Source organism: Episyrphus balteatus, chromosome 3 (assembly GCF_945859705.1).
Source record: "Episyrphus balteatus chromosome 3, idEpiBalt1.1, whole genome shotgun sequence".
Lineage (NCBI taxonomy): Eukaryota > Metazoa > Arthropoda > Insecta > Diptera > Syrphidae > Episyrphus > Episyrphus balteatus.
The window spans coordinates 87,804,846-87,831,108 of NC_079136.1; the positions used below are offsets into that span (position 1 = coordinate 87,804,846).

Consider the following 26,263-nt stretch of genomic DNA (forward strand, 5'->3'; position numbering starts at 1 on the left):
GTGGTTTGTTTAAAAAAAAAGGTTTGGAATGGAAAAGAATATTTGAGACGGTCTTACAATTTTAATCATAAACTGATTTCTGTATCATGCGGCCAATATAGACTGTTCAATCTCATTTCAATAATATTCGTGTTTAGTACAGGTAAAATAGTACATAAAAGTTAAATAAAAAAAAATTGTTACAGTCATGAAACTTGGCAAAAAGCTTGCTTTTGGGATAACAACCAAGGGCAAAAAAAGTCTTTACAAAAAAGTTGGGTGGAAGGGTGTTTTTTCGCGGACAAGAGGGAGAAGGGGGTGAAGGTCAAAAATATACTGAAGAAAATTGTTAGTCGAATATCATCATATGACATATGTTTTCAATTTATTTTTTTATCCTGAATCTAATGACATAAAAATAAAGTCAGTACGATTGCTCTAAGAAAAGTTATTGTTGATTAAAAACAAGGGTACTTGTTTTTTTACTTCAACAGGTAAAATATAATCAAAACCCATGTGAAAAACATGCTAAACTGATGAAATTCGGAATGAAGGTTTAAGATAAAGCAGGGCAAATTATTCATAAAGTTCTTAAAATTATTTTTGGTGAAAGGGTGTTTTTTGATAGGTTAAGTTGTGTGTGAGAAAGGTATCATAACAGCTAACTTAAATTTTATTAATTTTTAAAACTTGGTGAAAAACTTTTGGTTGGTATAACAATTAAGAATCTATAAAAAGTACAATATTATCTTGAGTGAAAGGGTGTTTTTTTTTCAAGAAATGATGAAATTCGGAATTAGTACCACAAAAACTGGGAAAAAATTGTTAGACCAATAAAAATTGGAAATGTTTCATTTATAACAGAAGCCAAGAACCCAAAAAGTCTATACAAATATTTTAGGTTAAAGGGTGTTTTTTTTGGGAAAATAGGGATGATTGGTTTTGATGACAAATTAAACTATTATTATACTTAAATACCTTGAAAACATGTGTCATATGATGATATATTCGACTACCTACCAATTTTGTTCAGTATATTTTTCGACCTTCACCCCCTCCCTCTTGTCCGCGAACTTCCATCCTTGGTTCTTATTCCAAAAGCAAACTTTTTGCCAAGTTTCATGAGTGTAACAATTTTTTTTTTTGTTATTGCCTATTTTACCTGTACTAGTTTAATACTTTTTATTTTTAATAGATACAATGTAAATTTTACTTAAATTTGATATACTTGCCATTTTTAATAAAATTCAAGATAATTTATTGACCCTTTTTGAAGAAAATGGAATTGAAAAATATTCAATATTTTTGAAATTTTGAAAAAATAAAGTAATTTTGTATGAAAGAGTGTTTTTTTCGAAGAGACGGTAAATTATGTAATAATTCCCAAAAAAGCATCATTTAACTCATAAATTCATGTTTTTGGTTTTGATGATTAATTGAACATTTATATTGAAATTCTTAGGTATATTACAGGAATCATTGGCTTTTTGGGGCTTACTACAGAATTTACAGTCTCTTCGAAAAAAAAACACCGTTTCACCTAAAATTATTAGGTATTTTATTTTATTAGGCTCTTATGGTCTTTTTGTTTTTAGAATGCGAATAAATAAAAAAAACTTTATTCCATTCTTTTACCCAACGTTTCGTAAGAATTCCTTACTTCTTCAGGGGATTTTTGCTCTTTATTCAATCTGTTACAAATATATAAATACAAATAATACATTTTAAATTTAAAAATATTAAATACTAAAATTTTTTTAAATATTTTAAATACATAATTTTGTTACAAAAATAAATAATTTAACTTTCTTACACTTGTATTAAATCACATTATAATTGTTAAAAACTCCGTATTGCATCCTCCCGACAGCACTGACACAAATTTAAAATAAATAACAAATACAATATAAAATAAAACAAGCAAAAAAAATAAATTAAATGTTATTGTTGCCAACCCAAAAATCACATGTCATAGCTTAACATAACTTTAGAATTCGTAACTCTAGTTTTTCGTAACTTCGGCTTCGCGTAACTTTGACGCTCGTAACTCTGTCGCCCGTAACTCTGCTATTCGTAACTTCGTCGGTTTCCCGTTTTTTTTATAATGACATTTATTCTTCTGATAGTCTTACTGATGATTGAAAAATCAGCGCTTAAAGGAATAGTAATATTCTACTGACTTATAATTTTAGAAGATTCAAATAAAATCAATAACGGACAAAAAAGAGAAAATGTAATAAATCATTAGGTTCATTTATTAACATCCAATTCTCAACTTGAAATCAATCAAGCTTTTTTAAATGCACTTATAAATTATATCTATACTGTCAAAAGCTTAACTGTTTCGCTCATAAAGATCTGGAGCTTTTCACATGTCACGCATAGTCACACATGTGAATCTAGTAATGAACTTGTAACATGAACGTCACAAGTCTCACTTCACTGATTTGAATTTTCTTATAGCAAAAAAAAAAATAAACCCTTGAACTAACCAATGATTCAGAGAAAAATACTGCAAAAAATTATATTTACATGTATAAATTACTTTAAAACCAGTTCTGCGCGATTTTTCCGATTCTGGTTTCTGGATAAGTTTTATTTAAACTTTAAGAAGAAAAATAGTTGAGGTAGAATCACAAAAGCTAGTTAGTCTAAGCTTTTCACTACGAGAACTACATAAAACACTAAATCAAAAATGCAACAATAGACTTTTACTTTTTACGATAAAAAAAAATTAAAGTCAGCGAATGTGTTGTGTCAAATTTAATTAATTAAAACAAAGAACGATTTGGCTTAATTCTAAAAAAAACTACATTATACGAAATTTATTATGATACTACGAATTGAATTATTAGTTTTTGTGATAGTTGCATTGTTTTTTCGAAACTCATGTGCTCAGTATCCAAAAGAACCATGTCCTGATATATTTCAATATGAAAATTCGGATGGCCTTAATTTTGGAAAACTAGCTCTAGATTTGGGCTTTGGAGTAACGACGACGCTGGAACTTAAACTATCACAAACCACTCTCTCAAACCCGGTAAGTATTAAGTGTTACTACAAGTGTCGCAAAGATCTGCATAAAGGGATGGTAATGGTCCAAACGAAATACGCTTTAAGACTCAAAAGTTCTCAGAATTTGTTCATCCCAATTTGTTCATCCCAATTTGTTCATCCCAAATCTTTACGGTCTTCGTTTAAGTGTAATTCAGACACATTCGGAACACGTTCGGGACACATTCGGGACACGTTCGGGACACATTCGGGACACATTTTTTTAAAGTTTTAAGTTTACCATGTTATCCATGATTACATAAAATCTCTTATTTAAAAAAAAAAATAATGAAAACTCTTCTTTGTTTACGTTTTTTCTTCTTTATCTTTGATTTAATATGCATTTTATTTTTTGTTTAAGGCTGTCACCGAAAAAATCGATTTGGAAATTGACATAAATGATGTTCACAATTATATGGCGACAGAAAAGGCAGTTCCCTTAAAAGTTCATTTTCAATATCCAAATGTTTCTCCTTTAGTCACAGCCATTCGTGTTAATGGTGCTACACTATGTTCTGGTCCTAGAGGTAAGAAATAATATATAAGTTCGATGTATGAGGAGTTGTAATTATATTTGTTTCAGTTCCACCTGAAGCAGCTGGAAATCTAACTGTTAACGATTCAGAAAATTCACTATCTTCAAAAGGAGAAGATGGTCCAATGAAAATTTCTTCAGCGTCAACAATAGCATCAACAAAAATTACAGATGAAAAAACACATTTAATTACAACATCAACACCATCATCATCTCCACTTCCTCAATTTTTTAAACATTTACGCCGCCGTTCTAATACACCAACTACACCAACAACCAAAGATTCGGTCTATAATGACTCGAAAACTATACCGTCTTCCCTACTAAGTCCAACTTATTCAACAACAGGATCACAATCTACAACAACACTTCCTCCCTTTTTGAAATTATTACGGCCTCGACTTAACACGCGCGAAGCAACTACAACTAAAAGTAGGGTTAATAATTATTCAGAAGGTTCACCATTTTCTGATCAAGAAAGCATTTCAGTGTATGAAACAAACCCTAACTCAGAACAGTCAACAATAGCAACCGTACCAATAACAACAACAATTTCACCTCAACTTCCCAGTTTTTTCAACGTACTATGCCGCAGCTCTATTGAACCATCGTCTAAGGTAAGTTCTTCTAGTTCTACCAGTTCAACTATTCTACCTACTATGTCAAAAACAGTGACAACAGCAACAACACTTGGAACAGCTACTACAACAACATCATTTACAATAAACACACTTTTCAAAAATTTACGTCGCCGCTCTCATACACCGACTACACTAAACGCCATAGATTCGACTTATAATGATTCCGAAAATAAGGCATCACCTGAGATAAGTTCCACAATTTCAACAACAGCTGAAACTACAACATCCCTATTTACAACAAAACTTCCTCGATTTTTTAAAGTATTAAGATCCCAGCTCAATACGCCAGAAATAACTACAATTAAAAGTACGGTCTTGTACGATGCACAAAATTCAACATTTTCTGAACAAGAAAGTTCAACTACTTTATCTACTACAACAACAACTACAGTTGGCACAACGTTAAAAGCTACTGAAACATCATTAACAACAAATACACCACCAATAACAACAAAATCATCATCTCAACTTCTAAACTTTTTTAAAAAATTGCGTCGCAACTCTAATACACTAACTTCAACAACAGTCCGAATGACTGAAAAACTATTATCTTCTGAGCTTAGTTGTAGTACTTTATCTTGTACATCGCCTATAGTGGTATCACTAAGCCCAACAAACCCAACAATATCAACAACAACAAGAAGTCCATCCGAACTTCCACGCTATTTAGAAGTGTTATATTTTGGGCCAAATAGTATTCCAGCGGATTGCATTCGCTGAAATACAAATTCAACAACTTTTCCTACTTAAAAATCAGGGACAACCACAACCCAGTAACAAGAACAACAGCACCATAAAAATATACAAGCAAACATTTCAATGCCGGCCGATACCAGACTTTTTCAACAAGTTATTCTGCTGCTCTACAACACCGACTTCGGACACAGTCAGAAGTTTAGTCTGTTATGATTTAGAAGGTCCACCAAAGTTCAACTATTTTACCTGTTAATTTAACAATGTAATATACAGGGTGTCCCAAAAGTAATGGATCAAACGAAATATGCTGATAGGCCAACTTAAGGGCTCTCAGAATTTGGTAACTTGTTCATCCCAAATCTTTACGGTTTTCGATTTAATGCAGTTTTTGTGAAATTTCGATAAATCCCGACTTTGCAACAGTATTTTGCTTCCTCCGCTCATAATTGATTTTTGTTTTTTTACAATTTTTTCACTAAAACATTGCCTAATAATAAGAAATAATTAATTAATCAAAATATTTTTTATTTCATTCGCCATTTTGCTGCAAATGAATTAACAGTTCCATGTTTTATGAAAACTCAATTTCTCACTTTTATTTCAGAGCAACACCCTGAACAAATTTTTTATGGTGTGACCTTGGTTTATTATTTTGAAAACTTGCCGTGTTATTGCAGTTTTCAAAAATGTATAAAAATTTCCAAAGATGAAATTAGAAAGAAAGATATTACAATTTGAATGCAAAAAAACAGACGTTTTCAGAGCAAAATAACAAACAAAAATAGAGGCTTTTGTTCAAAGAGAAATAAACAAACAACAGTTCGAGAAAATGTGTTTATTTTTGTTTGTATTTTTGCTCTGAAAAACCCTGTTTTGTTGAATTAAAATTGTAATATTTTTCGATCTAACTACAACTTTGGAAACTTGAATACCTTTTTGAAAACTGCAATAACGGGATAAGTTTTTTAAGTAATAAACCAGTGTCACACCATACAAATTTTTTTCGGTGTGTTGCTTTGAAATAAATGTAAGAAATTAAATTTTGAGAAAACTTGGAACTGTTAATTAACTTGCAGCAAAATGGCGTATGAAATAAAAAATGTTTTGATTAATTAATTGTTTCTTATTATTGGACAATGTTTTAGTGAAAGAATAATAAAAAACAAAAATCAATTGGGGGCGGAGGAAGCAAAATACTGTTGCAAAGTAGGAATTTTTCGAAATTTCACAAAAAATGCAATAAATCGAAAACCGTAAGGATTTGGGATGAACAAGTTACCAAATTCTGAGAGCCCTTAAGTTGGTCTATCAGCATATTTCGTTTGATCCATTACTTTTGGGACACCCTGTATATTGATATGTAAATTTTTTTATATAGGTTGTTTTAATTATTTTAAGTTTTAAAATAGTTATAAAAGTCTTAAATAAATAATGTACATACACATTACATATCAAGGTAGCCAATGGATCACTTCATCCGTTTTCAAAAAAAATATTTTTCAAAATAAAATATTGAAACTATTTTTTTTTAAATCTAAAAATTGCTGTTAATTTAAACATTGAGTCTACAACAAGGTTTTTGTAAAAATTGTAAACATTTTTTGTTATGAGAAAGTCAAAAATTAAGAAAACCGTTAAATCATGATTTAAAAAAATATATATTTTTAATTTTAAAAGTAAGACCTCACCTGTCGCATAGCATTTTTTGAAAATCAAAATCGTTAAAGCCGGTTCTGGAAAAACACCTTTTATATTTTGGTCATTTATAGTAGGTACCGTTAATTTTGGTCCAAAAAATTAAAATTCAATTTGCCCTCTAGGGATTCACCAAAAATTCTTAACTACTTGTTATCTTTCCATCCAAAGTAACGTACAATTATTTAGATTGTAGAATGTTATATTAAAACAAAAATACCGAATTTTGGATTTTCGGTGGGGCGATGTTTTTTGATTTGATAACTTTCTTTTACACCCAATAGGCCATCATCTTCGAATAAGCGGTATGAACAGTTTTTCTCTACAGATTTTAACTTCTTTGAAGTTTGTGCCCAAACTTTTGAAAAGTTAGGTCCGTTTAGATTCTTTTTGAACAAAAATATGAAATACATATAAAGAATGAATAAAAAATACAAAGATTGTGATATATATCTTATCTTATGTCATATTGGACGTACTTCCCCTACATATATAGTACCTATGTATATCGCAAGTTGAAAAAACAATTAGGTATTATTGAAGTAAAACTTATAAAATTGTCCTTATTTTGCAAATTTTGTTAGAACAAAAACTATGACCCCAAATTTTTCATAGAGTGTTTTAAAATGAAATCGATCACAAATGTGGATGCTTAAAGTTTAAAAACCTATTTTTGAATTGTTTTTGGTAAGTATTAAAAATTATTGTATTTACTTTTTGCTTTTGGTGGTCTATAATAATATTTTATACGTTATTTCAGTGACATACTTTATGTGAAACAGTAAAGGGAAAAAATAAACAGACGAACAAATTAAAAAAATAGACTAAAAAATTTATAAAAGTTGAATGTTTAATAAAAAAATAAATTGCTTGTTTGCTATACAGGGTGTCCTGTAATAAGATAAGGAAAATTTAAGAGATGATTATTGGGTGGGTATGTTCTAAGAAAAAAAATTGGTGAGTAGAGTAAGTCTGAATCTCTAAATTAGGCATCACTAGAAATTATGTAGTAAGGAAACCTGTTCATATAAATAAAATATAACTTAGCAACCAGACCTCAAGGAAACTCTAGGGTTTCATTTAAATTTAAAGCTTAAAGAGATCTTTCTTTTTATATATCACTCGATGAATTTGGAGGATACTTTTTAAAATGCTTTTTTGTCAAGGTACCCATTGAATTTTTTTTTGAAAATCTAAAAAAAATGAATTTGTAATTTTTTTGTACTTAAATGTAGAGGCTTGTTCATTCTGAACTCATATCTGAAATCCAAAACTGTTTTTGAAACTTTGATCCGAATAGAAGAAAAAGTTTCGATGAAAATAACTCTGAACTGATTGGTTGTGGTTCTACGTATTATGTTACACATCTAACCATCCAAAACTTTTGAAACAAATAGAGATTAATGGGAACCTTACGAAATCTAGTTTTAGTGACGAGTCAAAGGGGCTGCTGTGAATTTAGTTGAGAATATGATTGAATTAAAAAAAAAAATAAACTCTGTTCAACATAATTGCATTCCCAATTCCGATTTCGCAATTTATAAACATGACAAATGCGTATGTGAATTTTGTAAAAGTATCGTTTAAAATTAAAAAAAATCTTTGTAATTTGAAATTGACGTGTTTAAATGAAAACTTCAATAGACCGAGTTCCCGAGTAAAAATAGAAATTGAATTTTTAATGAAAAAAATCTTGAGCGCCGCACCACCGCTGCACCACCGCAGTTTGCAGGAATTTTCGCCGCACCACGACTGCAGGACGTCCGCACTATTACATTTTGAATGAAAAATTCGGTGCACGACCGCCGCACCACGACTGCAGCACGTCCGCACTATTTCATTTTGAATGAAAAATTCGGTGCACGACCGCCGCACCACGACTGCAGCACGTCAGCACTATTTCATTTTGTATGAAAAATTCGCCGCACCAAGATTCATAATTTTGGAATTTGTAAAAATAAAAAAAAAACTACCAACGAGAAGGAGATTCGAACCCGAGCACTTTCAATTAGAAGTCCAACGCTTTAATCACTCGACCACCAAGTCATGTTTGCATAAACTGGCAAGTTGTTACTTAAGCCAAAATAACATTGAAAACTACTTAAACATTTTTATAAGTACCAGAATAGAATTTTTTTCATACAAAATTAAATAGTGCGGACGTGCTGCAGTCGTAGTGCGGCGGTCGTGCACCGAATTTTTCATTCAAAATGAAATAGTGCGGACGTGCTGCAGTCGTGGTGCGGCGGCGTTGGTACAGCGATTTTTTTTTCATATTTTTCATTTTTTCAAAATGAAACGGTGCGGACGTGCTGCAGCGGTGGTGCGGCGGTTTAGAAATTTTTGATCATAGTGCGGATTGCGGAAGTGATGCAGCGGTGGTGCTGCGGTTTAGAAATTTTTGATCATTGTGCGGACGTGCTACAGCGTAGGTGCGGCGGTCAAAAAGTGCTGCGGACGTGGTGCAACGGTGGTGCGGCGGAATTCCATTTTTACTCTGGTCATCCCTTCAAAAAGGAATCAAACATTTTAAAATATTTATTCAGCTTCGTAAATTCAACTTATTTATAAAATACATATATTGCAAACACAAAAAATAAACAAATACAAACTTTACACAAAATAAAACCAATAAAAATATACAAAATATCAATAGCATTTTTCCTTAAAAATTTGGTTACTAAGTAACCAAAAAGTCCTTCCAGGGATTTTTTGGCTATCGAATACACAATCCTTTAAAGCGACTGTAACGCCATAGCTCATTCATAGCCGATTTTCTTCCCAGTGACTTTTATATTAATAATTATTCAATAGTTTTGCTAACTTCAAAGTTTTAGCAGATAAAAAGCTTCCTAGAGTATTATTTCGAACTGCAAATTAAAATGAACAACAGATTTCTGCTCTCTCACAGAGGAAACAAAAAGAGAACCTGTTATGTTAGATATATGCTCTCTCTCACATCTGCTATATGCACGTAAACTTCCAACAAACAAATCTAATAGTTGTATTATTTAACTCTTTTCTCGGCAAAAATTAACATACAAATATATTCACGCAAAAGTAAGTAGCTAGAAAGCTTTGGCATCATCAAAGCTAGAACATTTGTGCATTAGTATCTGCTGTGTTTTCACGTAGGTTCATCTGATAATGAACTTGCAATATGAAAGTTGATGGTTTCCACTTGACTGATTTAAAAAATTATCTTTACGAAGCTACTCTTCAACCGTTAAACCCTTGAACTTCCCAAACTTTTAGCAACAAAATAAAAACAAAACAAGGTGCAAAATTTTTATTAAACATATTGAAATGACACACACACTAATAAAAACAACTTTAAAACGAGTTTTGCGTGATTTATTCGATTCTTGACGAGTTTTGCTTATAATCTATAAGAATAACAGTGAAGTGGTATCAATTAAGCCGGTTTCAATTCGAATAAGCTTTTTTTTTTTTTTTCAGCGGGAATCACACAAATTTGTTAGAAAATGCAATAATATTGAATCTTCAAAGTATTTGATACTGCATCTAGTCAACTATTATACTCGGGATTGTAACATGGCAATTGTTGGAACTTAAACTTTTTAACCTTCATTGATAGTGATTGATAAATAGGTTTTCCTATTTTATTTTAAATTATAGAAAAATTACATACAAAAAGAAACACAAAATATTTGATTTGATTAAGTTCTAATAATAATGAGCATTCCAAGTTAGCAAGTGTTTAGTAAATGTGCAACAAAAAATCTTAAGATTATATATGCTGATTCTTAAAAATAGAATTACGACTTATTTTAATTTTTTTTTGTACTGCATAGAGAGAAACGATTATAATGATACGAAGTGATTTAATAATTTTTGTGATAATTGCAATATTTTTTGTTCATAATTCTTGTGCTCAGTATCCAAAAGTACCCTGTCCTGATATATTTCAATATGAAAATGTTGATGGTTTAAACACTGGAAGATTTGACTTGGATATGGAGTATGGAGTAACAAAGGTAGAAGTTGAACTATCACAGGCGGCACTGTCAAACCCGGTAAGAAAAAAAAAAAGTGAAAAGAAATAGTTCAAGGCATTACTTAGTTTGAGTGAAGAAGTTTGGATCTTTGAAGCACAAAATTAATAACTTGATAGATATTCACCCCCAATAACCTTCAAGGGACATTTCCATTTACAAAATTATGTGTGTATGTATAATTACTTTTGAGTCATTATACATAGCTATATTATAATAACAAATCTCTTGCATTGGTGAAAACAATCGAGCACGTGGGTTTGATTAAACATGACATTTAGATAAAAGAGAACACGAAAAACGCGTTCCGCAAATTATTGTGTTTATCGAAACAGCTGGGTTCGAATTCGATTTGCATCAATCTTGGCTTATTGTTTATTAAACAACTGTTGAGAAAAAAAAAAAACATGTTTATGTTAACTTACGTTAAAAGCTTAGATAAAAAAAGACGATGAACAATGCAAAAGTGTTTCGCAAGTTTCATAAAAGGGTTGAAGTTATTTTGTGTTATTTTTAGAATTTGCATTGGAAGTTGTTTCTTTTTTTATTTGTAAAAGTTTCAACTAAAGTTATAAAATTTTTCAAACATTTCACGAGACAGTTTTTGGTACGTATACACTTTGTAACGAAGCTTTACATTCATACGAACTGACATCTTAAAATGTACCTCAACCGTACCAACCGACCCAGAATGTATCAAAACCTAAAATAATCCAATTATTGCATCTAGGCACATCAGACCATTGTGCCCATATTTGCAAATTTCTCGTGCCAAATTAAACTATTTAAAGATAAAGCACCAAAGAGAAAAGTCTGGCAATACGAGAAAGCCAACTGGATTTCTGTAAAAACTTTAACTGGTTGCTATGCTTTCTCGATTGCTATGTGAAGTTGGCACCCCTAAATACTAATTTTGTTTATCAAACCTGCCTGGTTTAATTGTCCAAGGTTAGCCCAATATAGCTCAAGATTTTAATTCGTCATAGTGACCTTTTTAATTAATAATTTAGAAAAAGTAAATCCACTGGTATGGGCATTGTGCCTTAAAAACAAAAAAATAAAAATATTTTTTTAAGTGTAAAAATCATGGATTTTTTTGGTTTTGCCAAATAAGAACGTAGAAGAGCTACATTCTAGTAAATTCATTGGATAGAATTTTCAGAAGTAACAACAAATATAAAATTGTGTGATTTCTTTTATCGGTTCACGAATAGAACTTTTTAGACCTTTCTCAACTGACCTTGGTAATTCCAAAAAATTACATAACTTTTTTTTGTAAGCCCACCCTCAATTCAAAAATTATGACAAAAAAAAAAACTTTTTTCAAATTACCAACCTCTTAAAATTAAAAATTAGTTTTTTTCAGTGTAAAAATTGTCTCAATTAACCATGGTAATTCCAACAAATTACATTACTGTTCCTCGAAAGCTTGCAAACATGTATCCCCCATCGTTCTGAAGAAGTGTTCTCCCACGCTGGCAAAACCACTCCGTAAGCTTTTTAATCTCTCCTATTCTACTGAAAGGCGAATCTTCCTCACCCTCAAACTACCGACCGATCGCACTTACGTCCCTTCTTTCCATGATCATGGAAACGTTGATTAATTTTGAACTTAAGAAATATCTCAAGGATCGAAAGCTTCTTAATGACCGGCAGTTTGCCTTTCATAGCAAAAGTTCCACTGGTGATCTGATAGTTTATATCACGGAACAGAGCGGAACAAATCTTTAAAGCGTTTTGGAGAAAGTAAAATTGTTGCACTTGTTATTTCAAGGGCATTTGATAGTGTTTGTTATCAAGCTCTTCTTTCGAAGATGCGTGCTTTTGGAGTCGTTGAGTCTCTTCTTCGTTTCCGGATTCTCGCCCATCTTCTTCCGATGTGAATCTCGAAGGGCTAAATATGGATAAGCTTATTAAATTCTAATTTTCATAGTATTGTCCAATTGGGTAATGAGAAATCGAGTGGAATTTAATGTTTCAAAACACAATGTTGCTTACTATAATTAAAGTGGAAAATGTCTCCAATGCCACTTTCCATGAGTTGTTCTTGCATCGAAGAAACAGAATACGGATTATAATTCACACAAGAATCTCAAACTGCTGACTTCATGCTGACTTTAGTGCTGTCATGAATGGCCAGTGTTGCCATTCGTAACACAATGCTCCAACGAAATGGCTGGTTGCATTCCTCCCCTCAAACAATTCAACCGTAATACTTCAAGGAATGCTGATCAGTTTACCCTCGAGTCCAATTACGGACGTACCATTTAATAGAGAGATTCTTTCTGGAGCCATACTACACAAATGTGAAACCCATTACCCACCTCCGTTTTTTCAAGCCATCTCGAAGCTCAGAACTTCAAATTAATATTCATCGACATCTCCTTCCAAACCACTCCCTATTTTCCTAACGCTGTGTTATTAATAATAAGGGTAGATTAATCCCTGCAGTTGTCCGAGTTCAGAGACTCTTTTTTCTTAAGCGAAAAGAGATGCTACAGCCTTAAGTCAAAGAACCTTGAGAGTCTATTATTAGTTAAACTTTTCTCATACCTAAACTAAGAAAAAACATACTGTTGTTTTTGGTCTAGGGGTAAGGTTGTTCTCAATTATATTTTTGTCCATTCTTATAACTTTCCTTTTTAGATAATTTAAGTGAAGATCCTTTATAGTTTAAACGATCACCTAACCTACTGATTTGATTGTCCAAACAAACGACTATGTGATTTGTTGCATTAATTTGTTCTTTATCTTTTAATCTTTTTAAACGTGTTCATTGTATTATCTGATGATGCAACTTATTTTACTTGTTTTTACATTTTTAACAATCAACAGTGCAAGATTTTACAATAGAATCAAAATAATAACAAAAAAACTAACAAATCAAGATAAATGAATATTTAGAGATTCATGCATTATTCATAAGAACTTACTTGGTCTTAGATATGGTAGACTCAAACTCGTAAAGTAAACGAGTGGCAATGGCAACTGGCAACATTTTCAAGAAACCATTAGACGTGTATGAACGCCTCTATTTTATAATTGCAAGTCAACTGTCTCCTTACAGCATGGCTAAAAGAATAGTCCACCACTACGAACTTTACTCAATTTGTCTCACCGACACACAGTGTGTCGTCCTGTCGTCCCCTTATGATAAATCAATTTTTTTTTTTGTTAAAAATTAATATTTTTGCTATTAAAATATAATTTAGAAGTGTCAACTCATATGAAAACATATTTATCTTAGAAAATAACCCAGGTTATGTATTCAAAATAAGCTCCGAAACATGAGTACCTCGGAAATCGAAAATATTTTGAGGAATTTATGGGAATCTTTGAGAGTGTATATTTCACGTTTGGTAATTGTTTGAAAAATTTTGTTAATGTTATTTTGTTTATTTGAGTGTTGTTGTAAAACGTATAACAAAAAAAAATTAAATTTATAAAATTATATATGAGTTATTAAAATTTCTTTGATAAATGGCCAAAAAAAAAATTTAATTTTTAAACTTAATTTAAAAAAAAAACATATAAAATCATATCGATAATTTTTTTATATTATTTTGCCTTAGGCCTATACTTAATATTAGCAAAGTTTGGTCTGCTTCTGTTTGCGATTACCAGAGATATTCACATTTATGTGCTACGAGTCAAGTACTCAAAATAATTAATTTTTTGAGAAACATCTTCAAGGGGATCACAAAAATTAAAAAATCGATGTTTCTAATAATTTTTAGCCATACACAAGTAACAAAAAGCTGTTTATGTAATTAAAAATATTTTAAATATTGTTTTCAACAAGAAAAAAATTATATTTTTCTGCATACTAAATTTTTAATGTAATTACTTGACCCGGCCACGCTCTACTGTGTATTATAGCGTATTTACCTCGATATAAGAATTTACGAAAATGCAAATAAAACGTTATTTCAAAATTTGAAAGCGATTGACAAAAAACTATTCGAGATTTGCTATGAAACGCAAATAAACATAAGATTTTTTTGTATAGAGAAGATAAACAAAACAAGTTGACTTCAACTTAAGATTTCTCAAAGTAGAAAAAAGACATTGAAAAGATTTAAACGGGCTTTAAAAGAAAACATTTAGTTCTTTTAGAAACTGTCACAAATTTATTTAAAATAAATCACCACGTTCAAGAACATAACCTCAAAAACTGTTAAAAAACGACATTTCAGATTTTCTAACGGGAATATTTCAAAAACGTGATATGATAGAATTTTTCTTACTTCGGATTCGAGTTCAGCACACCAAAAACCTTACGAAAAGTATATTTTTGTTTATATATAAAAAAAAAAATTAATTTTGCTCACAAGTAGCTTCTTCAATAAATGTTAATTTCATAAATTATACTAAAAAAAAAGTAATAGGTTGTTTAATTTGTTATTTTTTAATTTTTTTCTTCTATTCCTGCCATAAAAACACAAAAAAAGATATTAAAACTCCAAAAACTTAGCTGCAAGTATTAATGATAAACTTTTGTATGGGCTCGAAACACTGTGCGACACTCTGAAAAAGGCTACGAAGAACGAAGTTGACGTTATTACAACCAACTTCAGTTAAGCATTATTTGAAAAGATCATCATAGATCACAAATAATCTACCCCAAATTAAAAGCGTTAGGTTTCCCAATATCATTCATCAATTCGTTGTGCTAAAGAGCGAATTTTAAAGAGCAGTGAAAGTGAGCTCATATACCTATGTATAAAGAGCAGCTACTATATAGCTGCTAATTATCACTCTTTCAATAGCAGCTAGTTACTCTTTAAATTTCTTCCTGATATGATTGAAAAACATTTCAAAAAGAGCCGAGAACATTTTTTGAAAAAGATCATTGAAGTTACAAAGAACAGAGAGCAATTATACTTATAAGCAGTGAAATTTTTAAAAGCATATAGGGTAGAGTTGCCTATTTTCGGCCGTCTCCAGTTTCCGGCCACCTTTCGAAAAATCGTTATAACAAGTGATTTCGAAGGGGTTTATTCCAAATTTTCACTCGTATGCTGTTCTAACAAATAAGAGAATAGTATAAGAGCAAAATTTTGGAATAAAACCTATGAAATAACGATTTTCGGAAAGGTGGCCGGAAACTGGAGACGGCCGAAAATAGGCAACTCTACCCTAACATTTTTACTTTTCTCCCTATTCACTTGAGCTTGTCATGTTCATCATTGTATAAGGAAACAAAAAAGAACATAGCAAATTAGATTGCGTATTCCCGGTTTTTAACAAAAAAAAAAAAAAAAAACAAAACAAAATGAGGCCTTGACCGATTTTTTTTAATAAAGATTATTTTATGACCATTATGAAAAACGGCAATAAATAAGAATTTTTAAAGAACCTTTGAAGAGGTTGAGATTTATTTCTGATCTCTGGTTTATATTTTTTATTTTTTTTTTATATTTTTATATAAATTTTTATAAATTTTGTAACTCAGTTGAACTCAGTTGATGCAAAACATATTCAGCCCTTTTGTGCTATTCAATCGAAAAATCATTTATTAGAAAATTTGTCTTGAGATGTTGCTTTAAAAAATTAAGTAACTTGAACTCTTTGACCAACTTCGTGTAACCCGACCCATTTTATTTTTTCTTGCTACCTAAGTCACAATATTCTACAAACACATAGGGTTAGTAAGTGACGGATATTAAGTACCAAATCCCATCTATTATAATTATTGATCATTCTCACTCGTCTTAGAAGATTCAAATAGGTATCAAATTATTGATTTAGCATACATTTTTTTTTGGTTTAAATTCAATCTTTAAGCCTAGTAGGTAAGCAGATCCAGCTAAATTTTAGCTCCCATACAAAATCTTTTATCTGTCACAAAAAAAACCGAGAAAGAAAATGTCAGCTTAAATTAATCGTGATTTGCGTACTAGGCTTTAACAAAAAACCTTACTTACGAGTAATCAAACAAAAATTATTTATTTATTTTGTTTAAGGCCAACAGAGGAAGACTTGTTTTGGACATCGATATTAATGAAATTTACAACTATATCGATACACAAAAGGAAGTTCCCTTTCGAGTTCATTTTCAATATCCAAATGTCATTCCCCAAGTTACAGCTATTCGTGTTAATGGTTTAACAATATGTTCTGGTCCTAGGGGTAAGAATTTATATTTAAAGTCAATCAACAAATTATTTATGTATATTTTTTTTTTCAGTTCCTACCACACCAAGCTCAAGAGTTTATTTCAGTCGAACTTTAACAATTCCAGAGCCTAAGTCAGGTCGCAGGTTTAATCCTCCATCAATAGCTACAACTCCGGAAAATCCAACTACTCCAGAAGTAACGACAACAACAACACCTGCACCAACAACAACAAGAACAACAACAACTACGCCACCAGCAACCACAACTATACTTCCAAGCTTTTTAAGAAGAAAAAGTCCTTTGGAACACATAAAAACGGTGTGTGGTCAGGAGAATTCTGTAACCTTGCAAACCAAGAAACTTACACATTTTGGTGAAGATATTCCCAGAGCAAGGTTTCCTTGGATTGTTGCACTATATAGAAAACAAAACAATGGATTTCATTTCAATTTCAATTTTATTTGTGGTTCAAGTCTGATTTCACCTAGCACAGTAATCAGCGCAGCTCATTGTTTCTATGATTCATTTTACTTAATTAGACATGAGGAAATTTTAGTATCGTTGGGGCGACATAACCTTACCAATTGGTCTGATTCGTACATAGTTCAGAGAGATGTTGAACGAATTATTCAACATCCGGACTACAATCCGGAACTTGATAAAGCCGATGCAGATGTTGCATTGATACGACTTAAAGAACCTGTCACGTAAGAAAAATCAATTAGAGTATGCAATACAGGGTTGTAAAAACATCAATTTAAAAAAAAATATTACATTTGAAATTAAAAAAAAAAAAAATTTGCAAATAAAAAATAATTGCATTAAAAAAATATTTATTGCAACTGAAAAAAATTTGCAGTAAAAAAGAAATTTTTATTGCAACTGAAAAATATTTGCATTAAAAAAAATATCTGTTGAAAATTAAAAATTTTGTATTAAAAAAACAGATGTTATTGCAACTGAAAAATATTTGCATTGAAAATAAAATTTTTATTGCAAATAGGAATATTTTGCATAAAAAAAATATTTATTGCAAATAAAAAAAAAATGCATTAAAAAAATTTGTGTTGCAACTGAAAAATGTTTGCATAAAATAAATATTTGTTGCAAATAAAATACTTTGAAATTGCAACTCAAACATATTTGCATTGAAAAAGAAATTTTTATTTCAAATAAGAATTTTTTGCTTTGTATTAAAAAAAATAGAATATTTTGCATTAAAAAAAAAATTATTGCAAATAAAAAATTTTCTGCCTTGAATAAAAAAATTCCATGCAAAATGTGTGCATTAAATATTTTCTTTTCAACTATAATATTAAACCTTATGGTCAAATAGCCAAAATTGTAAGATATTTTCGACCGACGAATATTTAAAAGAAAATATTAAATGCACACATTTTGCATTTTTTTTTTTCAATTTTTTAAAATTATTTTTTCAATGCAAAATATTTTTATTTGCAATAGAAATTTAATTTTTAATGCAAATATTTTTCAGGTGCAATAACAATTTTTAAGAAAAATTTTTTACTTGCAATAAATTTTTTCTTTTTAATGCAAATTTTTTAGTTGCAACAGATATTTTTTTTTTATTGCAAACATTTTTTTTGCAATAAATATATTTTTATAATTTTTAATAGAAACAAATGAAATAAAAAAAAATATTTTTTACAACCCTGATACAATATCTATCTAATTTTTCTCCATATTTTATAGATTCACATACGCAGTACGACCGATTTGTTTATGGGATGGATCATTGCCATTAGATGTTCAAGATATTGTTGGCGCTCGAGGAGTTGTTGTCGGCTGGGGTCGTGATGAGAATAATAATAGTATAACAACTTCACCGAAATTAGTTAATGCCACCATTGCATCGGAGATTTCATGCTTAAATTCTAGTAGTACATTTTTCGATTTAACTTCAAATCGTACCCTGTGTGCGGGTAACCGCGATGGATCTGGTCCATGTAATGGTGATTCGGGAAGTGGTTTAATGATATACATACGAAATAAATGGATGTTAAGGGGAATAGTATCAATTGGTTTATCGAATCAAAATGATAGACAATGTAATTTAAAAGAATATGTTGTATATACAGATATTGCACAGTTTCTTGGATGGATTTATGCAAATATTTTGTGAAATAAAAAAAATAAAGAATTTTAATTGTAAATTAGACAATTAATTAAAAAAAAGGAAACAAACAAACAAAATATTTAAAAAAATGCAAAAATACAACAACACATACCGGTACTTCTATGTGCCAATTTTTTTTTTTATTCATTTTTTTATAAGAAAGATTATAGAAAAAAATTACTTTTAAGAATCTGCATGGGTCCAGTAAGTTAGTTAAGAAGGAAATGTAATGGAGCAATTTTGGGCCGTATTTAAAAAAAATCAGTTTGACGTTTATAATGCAGTTAAATTTATTATTAGAAGCGCACTTCTAACTTGATGCCAAATGCATTGTTCTGTTGTTGCACTTAAAACTTAAGACAAGAATATCTCAAAGATCCTATATACAAATTTTTGGAAGTTTTTGCTGCTTGAATGAATTAGTTTTGTAGTTTGTGCCACAAGTCTTATAGTTTTACATATTTGGCCCAAGTTCCATATAATTTTGCCCATCTCCTGTTTGATAAGTAAGAGAGTTTTTTTTTTTTTTTTTAATCAGTTTATATTTAGATTAAAATTAGTTTTAAAATTTAAATAAGAATTAATTTAAGAGAATAAAATATTATATTTGTACTTTGTATGGGTTAGTTTCTTTTGAATCGCTTCAAATGATTAATTGATTTGTTTAATCTGAAAAAAACACAGCGTTAAAAAGGAAGATGAGTATACTTATTTGTGGCTAAATGTTCACAAAAAAAAAAACAAAAATTCAACTAAAAGTTCACATAAAACAATGTAAGTAAATAATCTTTAGGTTTCAAACAAAAATCAACATTATAAATGTTCAAAATAACCACTGAAATAATTTTTACTTTAACATAATGCTCAAAAAAAAGAAAAATAATAACAACATAGTGTTTCCATGTTTGGTTTTGCGTGATTTTGGATATGATTTTCAGTAAGTAAAAATCACTGACCAAGAATCTATTCGAAAAAGCTTTTGTTACAATACCGGATTATATAATAAACAATATTGTCAAAAAAAAAAAGGTTTGGCATTGTATTTTTAGTTGGATATATTCTTATTTCATACTAAATTTAATAAATTTATAAAAGTTACGTATACGTCACAGTGACCGTGTAAGTAAAGCATAGTACATACTTGTACTAGAGTGAATCTATACAATTTTTTTATTTACTTGAGAACGTTTGCTTCTCGAGCGGTGAAGTAGTTCACGTGCAAAATGTACGAGAATCTCTTTCAAGCAATGAATTTCCTCCTCCCAAAATATTTTTTTTAACAAATGAATTTGAAAATTGAAGTAAATAGACCGAGAGCACACAGCAAATTTTGAGAGAGTGAATATGCAGCTGTATAGCCTTATGCGTTCTAATAGTGAATTCAAAAATCTGGCACCTTTAAATAGCAGCCTTATATGGTTTTCGGGTGGTTAAATATCGCGAGTTTTCAAACTAAAGTGAGTCGGCTAAATTGACACAAATTCATATTCTGAATATAAGGACTTATGCTTTGTCATTTCCCCTAAGCCTGAAGACATCAATCGATTGACTCATATAAAAATGCTCCGTTAAGTCGTTTACGGGAAGGTCAGAAATCAAGAAAACGGCTCTATGGGGGAAATGAAAAGTAAGATTTTGTTACTTAAGACTGGGTTCCCTTTTTCAGCGAAGTCAGATCTCATGTAAAAGCATTTGTGTGTATTAGTGAATGTGTTTTGCTCTCTCGCCATCGAATTCTCTGGTTTTTTTCCTCTCAGGATGTTGGTTTTCATTCATTGTCTCTTTATGAGATCGCCATCGCACTCACGCGTGCAGGGTGACATGCAAATGGATGTAGGTATACTATACATACATAGATCTTTATATGGATTTGGTGTTTGGGTTGAAAACTGGTTTGAAATTCTATATTTTCATGAAAGATTTCTGGAGTGAATACCTATTTATTTTTGAAATGAAAAAGAAACTTGTTTTCATGTTGCTGTTGTGGATGGCATTTGAGTTTTCTGTTTATCAGAGAAATTTTTTGCATTATAATAATTATAGTTGTTCAGCGGAGTAGCAGTTACAGGATGTGTTATGTGGGTGCTTTTATATAATATACTTGACAGTATCCTTTGTGTAGTGTGTATAAAAATATGAGTAGATGCGCAGAAAGATTGATTTTAAGGTTCTTGCTCACTTTTGAGTTGTTCTTCTTTGAGAAATTTTTTGTCTAGCACATGAAAATTTATTTACATACCTGTATTTAGGTTCTTATGTGTATGTTGTTTGAGGATGGACTAGAGATAAATCTTGTATGACATTATGATCATGGAGAATGCTGCAAAAAGTATCTCCTGAACTTGTTTTTTGAAACTTAGGCCGCATGCGGATTAGACTAAATATTTAGCCGAGAATAAATTTTGATAGTTATGACAGTGTATAGAATTTGGCCTTGAATAAATATAGCCGTGTGAATTTGGATAGACCAAACAAAACAAGATTATTACCTAATTATTTTTATGCAAATATGTAGGTACATATTAATAATGATTTTTTTAGAGCAACCAATGCAATGAACTCAGTTCGTAACTGAATCGATTTTGTTTTTTATTAACCTATATACCTACCTACATTATTAGGAAACAAAAATAAGGCAGCATTTATAACTTATAACAAGTTACTTTTTTAAACCTTGAAATCAATTTTTCAATTATGTAATCAAAGTTTAGGGAAGTTTTCAAAAATAATTTTCAAGCTCAACACTTTGGAAAAAAAATGATCTGTTTTAGGTATATGAATTCAGATAGGCATCTACATGCTACTTTTTACGTTTCAATTGGAGTTTTTACTTCAGAAAACTAGATCAAAACATAAAAATCTTCTTCTTCATTCAAAAACAAAGAACAAAGACACTGAATTGAAAATCCATTGCAAAACTATTTCTATAAATACCATCAAGTGCATTCTCAGCACAAATACAGTTATATAACCCTTTACCCATTCCCCCGCGAAAATATAACTATTATACCTAAAATGGCAAAAATTCTCTGTGGTAACCTACAAAAAAAAACCGAATCCCACATATCTAATCCTTTACCTATATCCCCGCAAGAGCGATGTGAATATTACACAATGCAAAGAATTTAGCTGACACAAAAAATTTAATATATATATATAACGAGAAAATGAGAGCGCAAGAGCAAGTTGCTTTTTCAATAAATAGAAAAGAACAGAAGGAAAGAGTTCATCAGCGCCAGCTTACGCAGTGGCATTCTTTTGAACTAAATTTGCATGTGTGCGTGATTAATGGAATTTTCAAAGTAAAAAAAGCTAAAATAGACACTTTTTCAACAATTTATATTAAAAATACTGTGAGCAAAAATATGTATATATTTTTTTTTTTGAAACTGATTTGAAATATAATGAAAAAAAAAATAATAAAAATAAATTGTGGATGCTTTGACTACCCCTTCCTCAAAAACAGAATGCAAATATTGGTTTATTAAAATCAAATTTTTAGTGTGTAAATAAAAAAAATATTTTTTTTTTTGGCAAACTGGCTGCATGAACAACTTTATTAACTTCTCATTAAAAAATACAAAAACATTTTAAAAAATAATCACGCTTTGCCCCACGACACCTTTGACATCTTTCCTTCAAATTAACCGTTCAAACTAACTTCAAATTAAATTTTAGAAATTTGATTGGATTCTCCTAATTTCACTTTATTATTCTCTTTTTGTTTCATCTAAAAACACTAATAAACGGTAAAGTTATTCTAAGAAGAGTGAGTAAAAAAACATGAAATTACAACAAATTACCGAAGCTTTTTTTCTAATAAAAAAAAAAAATCTGTTTCACGTACTGCATGAAAACACATTTGATCATTATAAAACAAAAAAAAAAAAATAAAAAGTTTATAAACAACGGTGCCCCAACCAAAATTCTGATTCAAACTAAATTTGCAAACCCTTATAAAAATCGCAAAAGAATTGTTTTTAAAATTTAAATGATACAAAAATTAGTCAACCATTTTCCATTAAAATGCTATGGAAACCCCCCCCCTTAAGTTTTATTTATTTTTGTTAATGCAAATACAAAAATTTCTGCATTAAAAAAATTCTATGTAAAATGTGTGCATTAAATAGTTTTCTTCTAACATTTGCTGATTTTCTTACAATTTTGAATATTTGACCATACAATAATATGAACTCTAGTTCAAAATGCTAATGTGGGGTGAAATAGTCGAAATTGTAAGAATTTCTACGAATATTAGAAACAAATATTTAATGCACAAATTTTGCATTAAATTTTTGTTAATGCACAAAATTTCATTTGTAATTTTTTTTTTTTTTTTTAATTGATATTTTTCAAATATGTAGTTATTTTTCTTTAGTTGTTACAAGAAACTTTTTCTTTAACACTTTTTCTTTTTTGTGACTGACCTGAGTAAGAAAGAAAAAATAATGACATATCGTTGGTGAAACCAGAAAAGTGTGTAACTCTATTTTAGCAAATTTTATAGGAGAACAAAAAAACAAAATCGTTTTGAAGGCATTTGTATGAGTTTTCATTTTCTAATTTGCTAATAAAATAAAAACTATGAACTTTAAGTTGATTCCCAGTTTAAGGAACGGTAGACATCAGGTTTGTCTAACAGATGGCATTCAAATCTAATTTTCAGAAAATTTGGAGTTACACACTTTTCTGGTTTCACCGACGATATACTTAAATTAGCTATTGTCTTTCTTGTTCTTCTTGATTGGAATTTCTCCATGGCTATTATTTTCATGCTTACAACTAAACAGTGATTTTCTGTAAATTTGTCTAGTATCATTTTCCTTATATTGAAACGTAAGCTTTTTAGAGGAAAGTACCAATTTTTCCTAGATTTCTGGTTTTTACATTACTTACGCAAGTCTTATTAAAACAGTTACTTATTTGAAAATTTTGTGATATAACTTTCCATTGAAGATTATAGACATTTTCCAATGCTTATTCATCAAACTTGTTAAGTTGTAAAATATTTAAATCAAGGGGCACGGTAGTGCCCAGCCAAGTTCTCTAGCAACTTTGGCACTACACCCTTATTTACAGGAAACAACTCAGGCCATTTTCGACCCCCCTCTAACTTCCACACCAAAGATGCTAGAAATTTCAAACTCACTACATTTGTTGAGCTGGTCGAAACCAAACACCTCACAAAATTTCAGCTTCCTACGATGAGTAGTTTCTGAGATATAGGGCTTCAAAAATCGCAAAAACCGTAACTGACTCACTGACTCACTGACTCACTGATTCACTGACTCACTGACTCACTGACAGATCATCAAAATTATGGAGTACTTCCCGATATCGTAGAAACTTGAAATTTTGCACGGTGATAGGACTTGTGGTGTATGCAAAGGAAAAAATCGAAAATTTGAGATTTTCAGCCAGGGGGCGTGGCATCCGCCCATTTCCGCTGAATTTTCATCAAATATTATAGAGCACTTCTGATAGTCGTAGAATCTTGAAACTTGGTAGAATGGTAGAGCTGGTAGTTCATACAAAGGAAAAAAATTAAAATTTGGGAATTTCAGCCAGGGGGCGTGGCAACCGCCCATTTCCGCTGAATTTTCATTAAATATTTTAGAGCACTTCTGATTATCGTAGAATCTTGAAATTTAGTAGAATGGTAGAACTGGTAGTTTATACAAATTAAAAAATTTAAAATTTGAGAACTTCAGCCAGGGGGCGTGGCAATCGCCCATTTCCGCTGAATTTTCATCAAATATTATAGAGCACTTCTGATTATCGTAGAATCTTGAAATTTAGTAGAATGGTAGAGCTGGTAGTTTATACAAAGGAAAAAATTTAAAATTTGAGAATTTCAGCCAGGGGGCGTGGCAATCGCCCATTTCCGCTGAATTTTCATCAAATATTATAGAGTACTTCTGATTATCGTAGAATCTTGAAATTTGGTAGAATGTTAGAGCTGGTTGTTTATACAAATTAAAAAATTTAAAATTTGAGAATTTCAGCCAGGGGGCGTGGCAATCGCCCATTTCCGCTGAATTTTCATCAAATATTATAGAGCACTTCTGATTATCGTAGAATCTTGAAATTTGGTAGAATGGTAGAGCTGGTAGTTTATACAAAGAAAAAATTTAAATTTTGACAATTTTAGACAAGGGTCGTGGTAACCGCCCATTTTCTCTGAGCAATACCTTGCAAAAAGTAGTGAAATCACAACAAAAACATTACTGTTAAAAAAGAGCCAAGTTCTCCTATGTTGAAGTTATGCTAGCACAAAAAGTACTGAAATGTAAAAGTGTACCAAGTTCTAAAGCTTGGCTTTAAATTTGTATAAATAAAATGTTGATTGTTCTCTTGATAATTTTTCTTTAAATTACCGATTTTTAAAGCTATTTGAAAAATTGCCAAGTAAACAATCAACATTTTATGTATACAAATTTAAAGCCAAGCTTTAGAACTTGGTACACTTTTACATTTCAGTACTTTTTGTGCTAGCATAACTTCAACATAGGAGAACTTGGCTCTTTTTTAACAGTAATGTTTTTGTTGTGATAATAAAATAACTGGAAATTCCTGAAATATATTTAAAGTGCCTTTGCGATGCATTAGAGCTGTATGCGATTTATTTATTATAAAATTGTTATAAAATTGTTTTACCTCTTAACAGTCATAAACGGCGAAGTAGCATTTAAGGTCAAAATTTAATCGGATTGATGATGTTGTGCACATTTATAAAATAAGCTTTTTGATTAAAGCTGATGAACTGATCAATGATGACTATTTATCTCAATAACTTCAAAATTTTTTGACAGTTTAGTTCTAAGTTAATATAATTATTTAGTACAGTACAAAAAAGCAAAAAATAAAAAAAAATTGTTACCCTCATGAAACTTGGCAAAAAGTTAGCTTTTGGAAAAAGAACCAAGGATCAAAAGAGTCTTCTACTATGCAAACAAAATTCGGCGGAAAGGTGTTTTTTCTCAAAAAAGATGGAGGGGGTGAAGGTCAACAATACGCAGTGAAAAAAAATTTTGTAGAATATTTTTTTGAAACTGAATCTAATGACATACAAATAGAATCAATACGATTAAAGGGTGCTTGTTTTTTTACATGAACATATATAAAATATAACTGAAAACCCATTTGAAAAACATGAGATGAAGGTTTATGATAAAGCAGGGTCAAAGTATTCATAAAGTTTTTGGTGAAAGGGTGTTTTTTTTGAGGGGTTGAGTATTGTGTGAGCATGCACGCTGGCTTGTGGAAAAAGCTGTTCTAGGTTTCTTTGGTTAGAAAATGCTCTTCTCTTGTTGCATTAAATGGGTAACAACTTTTTGTGAAAACAGTAAATTTTGTATTTAAATTTAAATTAACACTTCCAAATTAAAAT

At 30.3% G+C, this 26,263-nt stretch overlaps 1 protein-coding gene across 1 annotated transcript; it reads left to right on the forward strand.

The window, feature by feature from the left end:
* Positions 1–2,789: 2,789 nt before the first annotated feature.
* LOC129917034 (serine proteinase stubble-like) lies at positions 2,790–19,409 on the forward strand. Its single transcript, XM_055997346.1, has 6 exons — positions 2,790–3,019; positions 3,395–3,560; positions 3,617–4,185; positions 16,583–16,748; positions 16,807–17,443; positions 18,450–19,409. Exons 1-6 carry the CDS (start codon positions 2,810–2,812, stop codon positions 18,877–18,879), a joined length of 2,178 nt encoding a protein of 725 aa, XP_055853321.1. The 5' UTR covers positions 2,790–2,809; the 3' UTR covers positions 18,880–19,409.
* Positions 19,410–26,263: the final 6,854 nt, after the last annotated feature.

Coding starts and splice junctions, on each gene's coding strand:
- LOC129917034 (XM_055997346.1), top strand. CDS start 2,810: ATGATACTACGAATTGAATTATTAGTTTTTGTGATAGTTGCATTGTTT. Junction 3,020..3,394: donor AAACCACTCTCTCAAACCCG/GTAAGTATTAAG, acceptor TTTTTGTTTAAG/GCTGTCACCGAAAAAATCGA. Junction 3,561..3,616: donor ACTATGTTCTGGTCCTAGAG/GTAAGAAATAAT, acceptor TATTTGTTTCAG/TTCCACCTGAAGCAGCTGGA.